At 44.0% G+C, this 10,428-nt stretch overlaps 1 protein-coding gene across 2 annotated transcripts in view; it reads left to right on the top strand.

The window, feature by feature from the left end:
- The first annotated feature begins 483 nt into the window (after positions 1-483).
- The window catches only part of CCDC81 (coiled-coil domain containing 81), a 42,315-nt gene continuing 32,370 nt past the window's right edge, over positions 484-10,428 (top strand). Inside the window, exons 1-3 of one of the 2 annotated variants that reach the window (XM_061406028.1) lie at positions 484-635; positions 741-927; positions 7,769-7,830. In XM_061406028.1, the coding sequence (XP_061262012.1) occupies positions 849-927; positions 7,769-7,830 (141 nt within the window). In that variant the 5' untranslated portion in view covers positions 484-635; positions 741-848. Of the gene's footprint in view, positions 928-7,768; positions 7,831-10,428 lie in introns of both variants that reach the window. The other variant, XM_061406027.1, reaches the window with a different exon arrangement.

Genomic DNA, 10,428 nt, shown 5'->3' with positions numbered 1-10,428 from the left:
TGTGATAATTCATTGTCAGCAGAGGAGAGAGTATGAAAACAGTTCTGCAGGAGGAGAGTCATTCAGTGTAGAAGGAAGGAGAAGTTGACTATAATGAAAAAAAAAGTCGACTCCCTCCCCAGTCCTCCTGCCCTCCATTTCCTAGGAGGGGAGTCTAGGAATAACCAAACAGGAGACAAACAAATTCCAGCTCTCACTCAAGCTCTCAAACAGACCCAGAGACTCAGAAAGTCCATCACTCGGGACAAACGCTTATTTCCAGGTTTGTCCAGGGTGATTACCAAAGCCACACGTCTCTTCGCTGTTCAGGGCAAGAAGGAAAGGGAAAAAAATAAAAAACATTGTTACTTCTCAATTTCTCTCTGCCTGGAGCTCTGATTCAACCGGGCCACCTGGGACCAGACACACCTAGGGGGCTGGGCCACGGCCCTATTCTGACTCCCTAGCAACGGAGCGAGCCTTTGTCGCGTCCTAGCAACACGCTTCTCCCTTACTCTCTGCGGGCCCGCCCTCCCGCGGTCCCCTTACCCTGCTCCGTGCTCCGGCTGACCCTCTCAGTGGGCCTCCTAAAGGTCCCCAGAGCTTGGATTTGCGCTTTTTAATTCAAGTGCCGAACAGCTCTCTGAGTTCCTGTGGTGGGCACATTTCAGGGAGAGCCAGAGTCGGGGGCGGGGTGTGGGGGACGGCAAGAAAAAAACGTTTAAGAAAGAAAAAAAAATCGAGATTTGGTAATTTTTAAGGTACATCCAAATTTCCCAGGAGAGGGGGGCTGGAGAGTGGGACAACCACGTTTGTGTAAACTCCATCTGAAGAAGAAAAGACGCAGCATCCACCTGACGGGACCAGAGATGCTGGACACCATCCTCCCTTCGCTGCAGGACGTCGGCAGGCACCTGCTGCCCACGCTGCCCTCGCTGAGCCAGGAGGGTAGGCGACAGGGGCTTGGGGCTGGGGACGAACCTTTACCTGCTTGGGGCAAAGCTGAGGGCTTCTCCCCATCCCCTGTCTCTGGAGGGCCTTGAAGGGCCCGTGTTGCCTTGTCACGCAGCCGGTAATCACAGCCGATTCACGGTGCACGTCCAAAGGCTCTTTCCATTTCTTTAGCTCCGCTGGGTCTTAGGTGCCGCTTGCTAACTCACTTACTTGCTCGGTGTGGGAGGGGCTTCCTTGACCCGGGATGGAACCCAGACCACGTGCACTTGGGAGCACTAAGTCTTAAGACACTTTTGTTTACTGAGTTCTTTAATGAGAGAAAGGGGCCAGCTGAGGGGGTTTTTATTAAATAAGATAATGTACACACCGGGACTAGCGTGGAGTCTCAATAAATGCTGGCTACAAACAACCCCCCCAAATGGCTCCTCCTCAGAATTCAGGCAAAGGCAAGGCTACTTTTGTTGCCCTTGGTATCTCAGGGTTGTGTTAAGAAAGTGAGATCAAGGGACTGCCCTGGTGGTCCAGTGGTTAAGACTCTGGGCTTCTGCAGCGAGGGGAGTGGGTGAATGGGTTCCATCCCTGGCTGGGGAAGTGAGATACTGCATGCTGCCTGTGGCAGCCAAAAAAGTTAAAAAAAAAAAAAAAAACACCAAAAAACAGATTAAAAAAAAGAAATGGCTGTTTGGAAGAAGACTTGACATGTTCTATAGAAAATTTGCTAGGCTTGCTTAGAAAGTTTCTTAGAAGAGTAACTCCAAAGTGACACCGAGATTAAAAAAAAAATTATTTTTGGCTGCACTGGGTCTTCATTGTTTTGCCCGGGCTTTCTCTAGTTGTGGCGAGCAGGGGTTAGTTACTCATTGTTGCAGATCTCCGGCTTCTCACCGCACTGTCTCCTGTTGCAGAGCACAGGCTCTAGGTGAACCGACTTCAGCAGTTTCGGCCCGAGAGCTCAGGAGTTGTGACAACCCATGCCAGTGTTTTCACCCGGGAAATCCCAAGGACACAGAAGCCTGGAGGGGTACAGTCCATGGGGTCACCAAAGAGTTGGACATGACTGAGCAACTAAACAACAACACTAGTACTTAGAGGGAACCGTCATCATTTTACAGATGCGAACCGATTGAAAGTACTGAAGGCTGCACAGCGAGCAATCCGTGGGGGCGGGAAGGCTGTAGGTCTCCAGACACACAGCACAGCGTGCCCTTCCCACTGCACTGTGCTCTGGGAATATGTTTCCTTGTCTAAATCACTCTATACTAATTTGCTCTGTTTGTATATCAGGATTTTAGTTTAATAAAGTTAGGGGACTTATCTTTCCCTTTTGATATTAGTATCTATTTCAAATATATATTATTCTGTAATATACATAATGGGCACTTGGTCTTTTTTTTTTTAATAATGATTATATATAAGATAAAGTGTTCCTACCTGGAATACATTTGGCATTGTGTTTAAAAATACGGTTTTGAATTGCACAAAATGTTTAGAATCTGAACTTAAATGAAGGTTGAATTGAATATGGAAGGTACATCCAGGGATGATTTCTTGTGGTTCTTGGTATTTCAGTGTTTGGTCAAAATAAATAAAAACCTCAGCTTTCCTAAAAATATAACAGTAGCATATTCTTTAATTTGCTTTTTAGACTGGATTAGAAGTATTTTTCTTTTGAGATTTAGTGATTCTTTTCCTGACACTTTGGTGTATGCAAAAAAATCAAAGTTAGAAATCATAGTCTGCAAGATTTCCAGGTCTGTTCCATTTGAATTACAGAGGCTTAAAGGCTTCATTTCCTGAAGGAAATGATGTACATGTTTTCCTTTTCCTTCTGTGAAAAATATCAAATTTCAGCTTAGAATAATAAACTCTGCTCTTATAAGACTTTGCCTATTCGATTTTTAAGAAATTATTATTTTATTTATTTATTTCTGACTGTGCCAGGTCTTCATCACTCGTGGGCTTTTCTCTAGTTGCAGGGAGAGGGGGCTGCTTTCTATGGGCAGCATGAGAGCTTCTCGCTGTGGTGGCTTCTCCTGTTTCTGAGCACAGGCTCTAGGGTGTGCAGACTCCAGTGAAGTGAAGTGAAGTGAAGTGAAGTGAAATTCACTCAGTTGTGTCCTGCTCTTTGTGACCCCATGGACTATACAGTCCATGGAATTCTCCAGGCCAGAATACTGGAGTGGGTAGCCTTTCCCTTCTCCAGGGGATCTTCCCAACCCAGGGATTGAACCCAGGTCTCCCTCATTGCAGGCGGATTCTTTACCAGCTGAGCCACCAGGGAAGCCCGCAGACTCCAGTAGTTGCAATATATGGGCTAAGTAGTTGCAGCTCCCTGGTTCTAGAGCCCTGGCTCAGTAGTTGTAGTCCATGGGCTTAGCTGCCCTGCAGCATGTGGGATTTTCCCAAATCAGGGATGGAAACCGTGTCTCCTGCATTGGCAAACAGATTCTTATCCACTGTGCCACTAGGGAGGCCCCCCACTCCCACCCCATTAGATTTTATAGGGTAAAATGACACAGTTGGACTTGAATGTATCTTTCAAATGAAGAAAGAGGATCTTCAAATTTCTAATTAAGCTCAGGTCTTTTCAGTAGGGTCTGGTTGCCAGCTATACAATTTCTCCCGGCCGTAATTAAATCATTTCATTTTGGTACAGATTGTTTTCCTGAAATGTGAGCTGCATATCATCACTCTAGGTGAAAGGCTTAACAGTTTTGACTTTCAAAAGTCTTCATGTAAGTCTGGCTACTGAGATTCTGTATCACTAGTGAATTAAATATTTTTAGTCATGATGAAAATTTGAATTCAGGAAACAGTTGAGACTGTTAATTCTTAGCAGCCAGCAGCAGACAGAATTCTTTTGTCTGTAAGGGTGAGGAAGAATGGGATATATAGTAGAATGGGACAGAGTAGAAGGAATACTTGAGTATATTTAATAAACTGTATATCCATGATTTAGAGTGAAGGGCAGAGTTGGCATCCAGCTCGCTGTAGCATGCAGTCCTAGTTTTCTTGGTGAGTGAGTTTCCATCACCCAACTTGTTCCTCGAGGCTCATAAGAGTCACTTCCATCTGTGCACGCATGCTCAGTCATGTCCGACTCTGGACTGTAGTCTGCCGGGCTCCTCTGTCTATAGGATTTTTCAGCAAGAATACTGGAGTGGGTTACCATTTCCTCCTCTAGGGGATCTTCCCAACCCAGGGATTGAAAGGCTGTTGCTGAGTTGTGAAAGATGCCGGGATTCTTGACCGCCAGAGGAGAAGAATTCAATCTGGGACCAGAGACAAGGCTTGATCGCTCAGAGCTTTTGTGTAATAAAGTTTTATTAAAGTATAAAAGAGATAGAGAAAAGCTTCTGATATAGACATCAGAAGGGGGCAGAAAGAGTGCCCCCTGCTACTCTTAAGCTGGATGTTATATAGCTGCTGCTGCTGCTGCTAAGTCACTTCAGTCGTGTCTGACTCTGTGCGACCCCATAGACGGCAGCCCACCAGGCTCCGCTGTGCCTGGGATTCTCCAGGCAAGAACACTGGAGTGGGTTGCCATTTCCTTCACCAATGCATGAAAGTGGAAAGTGAAAGTGAAGTCACCCAGTCGTGTCCGACTCTTAGTGACCCCATGGACTGCAGCCCACCAGGCTCCTCAGTCCATGGGATTTTCCAGGCAAGAGTACTGGAGTGGGGTGCCATTGCCTTCTCCTACCAGCTGCTAATTAGAGAAAGGAAATGTCTCAAAACTCAGAGACTGTCACCAGGCCCACAACATACCCACAACATACATTTTGAGATAACATTGGTACCAGGTGAGTCATCCCAGGCCATAAAATGATTGACATGAATCTTGCAGAAAGGCAGGTTTCCAAGTATATATACAGTTTCATTAACATAGATTGGGAGAACAAGGTACGAGTAAAACATACTGGTTTGTTGAGCCCTTATCAGTTCTGTGTCTTAAGTGGAACCGACTTGGAGAAAGTCAGAGTCTAGGGTAAATACATAGTTCATTAACATAGCTTAAGAAAAATATTTCCATAAGAAAAATTCATTGGTTAGCTCAAGGTTTGAGAAAAGTTAAGTTCAGGTGGAACCAGGTGTCATCATGGCAACACAAAATTTTAAGAGAAACCTCCTTTTAAATTTGTATAGAGAAGGGAAAAATATCTAACACTTGTAGTTTGTTCCCCTGCCGCTTAAGAAGGAGATAAAAAAACATCTGACACTTGCAGTCTGTTTCCTCTGTTTGGAGACCCCTAGCCTTCCTGCCTGGAGAAGGCAATGGCACCCCACTCCAGTACTCTTGCTTGGAAAATCCCATGGACGGAGGAGCCTGGTAGGCTGCAGTCCATGGGGTTGCTAAGAGTTGGACACGACTGAGCGACTTCCCTTTCACTTTTCGCTTTCATCCATTGGAGAAGGAAATGGCAACCCACTCCAGTGTTCTTGCCTGGAGAATCCCAGGGATGGGAGAGCCTGGTGGGCTGCCGTCTATGGGGTCGCACAGAGTCGGACACGACTGAAGCGACTTAGCAGCAGCAGCAGCAGCCTTCCTGCCTGTTACCTTCTTAGGATCAAACCGGTGTCTCCTGTATCTCCTGCATTGAAGATGGATTCTTTACCCACTGAGCCATTAGGGAAACCCATGAGTCACTGCTACTTCTCATTGCCCATCCTGTTCATTCTCTGGCATATTAATAAAAATATTTACAGTGTTGATATACAGAATTAAATGAGTGCAATTTTCCACATTAGGTAATGGTTTAAACCATTAGAAAAGCAGTTACAAGAGTAAATCAAGCAGTTTCTAAACTGGGGAAAGAATGGGTTTTTGTGCCCAACTCCATCTATGCCATGAAGTGGTAAGCTGATATTTGCCACTGTTCTTGATCCTTTCTTTTGAGTAAAACACAGGACTCTTGATTTGCAGAGAGAGTTCACTAGTGGAAAATATCTGTAATAAACTCATGACTAAGTTTGGAATGGAAATGTCAACATAGACATGGTTTTCTATATTTATGAGTATTAGTTATACCCAGAGTATTCTTTCATATCATACATTAACACTTTAGTAATTGACAACTACTTATTTTTCTACCACAGCTTTCCTGGAACATAGCTCAGAACAAGAAAATAAGCATAGAAGGCCTCCCTCTGATCATTCAAAGTAGAAAGTGTGAAGTCTATGTGCCAATTCAAAGTAAAGCCCTTTGGACCCTTACCCAAAAGTCTGTTTTTAAAAATTATTATTTTAGACATAATGTTAGTATATTTGTTGAAATCAAGAGCATAGCTGATCAGAAGCAGTGAATTAAGACTGGGCAGTGAGCCTGCAGAGCACTCGTAGCAGAGAGGAGTGACAGCTGGAGTCCAATGGTGACTACTGAGAGTGAAATCCAGTCAAGAATGAAGCAAAAATAAAAGTGCAGAGACAGTTAATGTACGGACAATGATCTTTCATGCTTTAGTGGCCCCTGGCCTCCTTCCTATATTATGGAATGGTGTGAGAATGAAGGCTTATGTTAATCAAATGGCATGGTGTAGACTCTTAGAAGCTTGTTGAATGGGTCATTAAGAAAAGCCTAGATTAGGGACTTCCCTGGTAGTCCAGTGGTTAAGACTCCATGTTCACAATGCAGGGGGCCCTGGTTCGATCCCTGGTCGGGGAACTAGATCCCACATGCCGCAACTAAGAGTTCACAGTTCAGTTCAGTCACTCAGTCGTGTCCGACTCTTTGCGACCCCATGAATCGCAGCATGCCAGGCCTCCCTGTCTATCACCAACTCCCGGAGTTCACTCAAACTCACGTCCATCGAGTCAGCGATGCCATCCAGCCATCTCATCCTCTGTCCCCTTCTTCTCCTGCCCCCAGTCCCTCCCAGCATCAGAGTCTTTTCCAATGAGTCAACTCTTCGCATGAGGTGGCCAAAGTACTGGAGTTTCAGCTTTAGCATCAGTCCTTCCAAAGAACACCCAGGACCAATCTCCTTTAGAATGGACTGGTTGGATCTCCTTGCAGTCCAAGGGACTCTCAAGAGTCTTTTCCAACACCACAGTTCAAAAGCATCAATTCTTTGGCACTCAGCTTTCTTCACAGTCCAACTCTCACATCCATACATGACCACTGGAAAAACCATAGCCTTGACTAGACGGACCTTTGTTGGCAAGCCACAACTAAAAAAAGATCCTGTGTGCCACAACTAAAGGTTCCACACGCCTCGATGAAGATTTAAGATCCCTTGTGCTGCAACTGAGACTCAGCATAGCCACATAAATACATATATATATATAAAGAAAAGGCTAGATAACACTAGGTTAACTCAGATGGTTAAGAATCTGTCTGCAATGCAGGAGACCCGGGATTGATCCCTGGATCAGGAAGATCCCCTGGAGAAGGGAATGGCTACCCACTCCAGTATTCTTGTCTGGAGAATTCCAGAGACAGAGCAGCCTAGCAGACTACAGTCCATGGGATTGCCAAGAGTCTGACACAACTAACAACAGCTATGTTTATATAATAAAGGGCAAGTTGTGACACTTCCCTTTATTCTACAAAGATTTTCTCCGCCTCCTCTCTACCTTCTCTTTCTCTTTCGCCTCCTCTTTCACATTTTTGGAATTTAAAGCGAGTTAACTTTGCTTATTAGGAAAATTAACTTTGGGGAGTGACTTTATTTTCTGTTAATTTTAATTAATTAGAAATTATTATCACTTAAATAATGTAAATTATTTATTCTGTATTTCGTATTCACATTTTTGTTTACAAACACTAAGATAACTATCACAGGTGTGCTTTCATAAATTATTCATACATTATATTTTATTTACCTTGAATTTTAGAAGTTTCTACTATTTGGGGAAATGTGTCAGAATTTGTGGAACGGCAGCTATCCTTACACAAGGTAAGATTTATACTTTAATTTTAACATAGGACATCAAAGAATGTTTCCTCCTTAGTCTCCAATTGTTTTGCTGGGAGAAAGATAGCAGATTTTAGAGCCATCCAGTGTAACCTGCAGTCTTGTGATTCTATGATGCTCACACGTAGGACTTGTGGTTGGTAGATTTAACAGACACGGATTTCACCCTTAGGTAACGATGTGAAAGTTCTGCTGTTCCAGTGATAGGAAGTGTATTGCTGATCAGTCCAGGTGTGTACAGAGGACGTAGATGAATTCTGTTCGTCTGTGATCTGGTAGTTCCTGGCGTGGCTATAGAAGGATATGATGCTTCTTGTCTTGCCTCCTTGCAGGGAATGGATTCTAACTGAAATGTATGAAGGCAGTCAGGGACTGAACTCTACTTGCCAAAAATGAGAACTTTTGTCCAGGGCTGGGCTATTTCTCCCCCATCAAGTCTTGAGTTTGGATGCCACAGAACTGAACAGAGATGTTGGGAGTTTGGAGGGTGCTGGGATATTGTGAAACGTTTATATCCTACTCAGAGGTCCCAATATGAGAACCTTTGATCTGAATTCATCCATGAAATCTATTTGTTTGATCTGATAATTTGAATTAGTCATCAGAATTTAAAATTGGGAGTTTGTACAAATTTTTTTTTCCTTGAAAAATCAGCCGATTAACAAAATCAGTTTTTGTTCAGTACATGTGACACTTGGCTGAAGCTGACAAGGGTCTCTCCCCTTTAGATGGGGCATGCACTCCTGAGCCATCACATTCTCTGGCTCTGTACCTTCACTCCCTTGCATCCTTTCTTGGCTCCTATAGCATTAGACTTTGTAACCTTTGATGTATGATGTTTCCAGGAAGACAGAGCTCTAGAGTGAGAGCCAAAATCTTTTGCTTCTGCGTATTAACCAAGATCACCACACTAGGGCCTGTATCTTCGATGTTTTCGGTTGTCTGATTTTAAGTGAGGGACAATAAACCTACCATAAAGAATGAGAGGGACTTCCTTGGTGTTCCAGTGGTTAATCCTCCATGCTCCCAATGCCAGGAGCTTGGGTTTGATCCCTATTTAGGATTCTAGATCCCACATGCCATAACTAAAAGATCCCATACACCGCAGCGAAGATCAAGACACTGTGTGCCACAACTGAGATCTGGTGCAGACAAGTAAATAAATAAACGTTTTTTTTTTTTTTTTTTTTTTTTAAGAGAGAATGAGGAAGCAGAAAATCTCTCCCCTGATGGCAAGGGATTAAAATTTAAAATGCCACACAATTTCAGTCAGTTCAGTTCAGTCGCTCAGTTGTGTCTGACTCTCTGCCCCACCACGGACCACAGCACGCCAGGCTTCCCTGTCCATCACCAACTCTCGGAGCTTGCTCAAACTCATGCCCATTGAATTGGTGATGTGGCCAAAGTATTAGAGTTTCAGCCTCAGCATCAGTCCTTCCAATAAACAGTCAGGACTGATTTCCTTTAGGATGGACTGGTTGGATCTCCTTGCAGTCCAAGGGACTCTTAAGGGTCTTTTCCAACATCACAGTTCAAAAGCATCAATTCTTTGGCACTCAGCTTTCTTTATAGTCCAACTCTCACATCCATACATGACTACTGAAAAAAACATGGCTTTGACTAGATGGACCTTTGTTGGCAAAGTAATATCTCTGCTTTTTAATACGCTGTCTAGGTTGGTCATAGCTTTTCTTTCAAGGAGCAAGTGTCTTTTAATTTCATGGCTGCAGTCACTATCTGCAGTGATTTTGAAAGTCCCAAATAAAGTCTGTCACTGTTTCCATTGTTTTCCCATCTATTTGCCATGAAGTGGTAGGACCAGATGCCATGATCTTAAGTTTTCTGAATGTTGAGTTTTAAGCCAACTTTTCCACTCTCTTCTTTCCTTTTCATCAAGAGGCTCTTTAGTTCTTCTTTGCTTTCTGGTATCATCTGCGTATCTGAGGTTATTGATATTTCTCCCAGTAATCTTGATTCCAGCCTGGGCGTCATCTAGCCCGGCATTTCACATGATGTACTCTGCATATAAGTGAAATAAACAGGGTGACAGTATGCAGCCTTGATGTGCTCCTTTCCCGATTTAGAACCAATCTGTTGTTTCATGTCTGGTTCTAACTGTTGCTTCTTGACCTGCACACAGATTTCTCAGGAGGCAGGTAAGGTAGTCTGGTATTTCCATCTCTTTTTAGGACAAGAGTAATCTTCAGTTCAGTTCAGTTCAGTTGCTCAGTCGTGTCCGACTCTTTGCGACCCCATGAATTGCAGCACGCCAGGCCTCCCTGTCCATCACCAACTCCTGGAGTTCACTCAAACTCATGTCCATCGAGTCAATGATGCCATCCAGCCATCTTATCCTCTGTCGTCCCCTTCTCCTCCTGCCCCCAATCCCTCCCAGCATCAGGGTCTTTTCCAATGAGTCAACTCTTCGCATGAGGTGGCCAAAGTACTGGAGTTTCAGCTTTAGCATTATTCCTTCCAAAGAACACCCAGGGCTGATCTCCTTTAGAATGGACTGGTTGGATCTCCTTGCAGTCCAAGGGACTCTCAAGAGTCTTCTCCAACACAAAAGCATCAATTCTT

The sequence above is a fragment of the Bos javanicus genome, chromosome 29 (genome assembly GCF_032452875.1).
Source record: "Bos javanicus breed banteng chromosome 29, ARS-OSU_banteng_1.0, whole genome shotgun sequence".
NCBI classification, from domain to species: domain Eukaryota; kingdom Metazoa; phylum Chordata; class Mammalia; order Artiodactyla; family Bovidae; genus Bos; species Bos javanicus.
The sequence above is the reverse complement of the archived record's forward strand: the minus strand, read 5'-3'. Positions and strand labels throughout refer to the sequence as shown.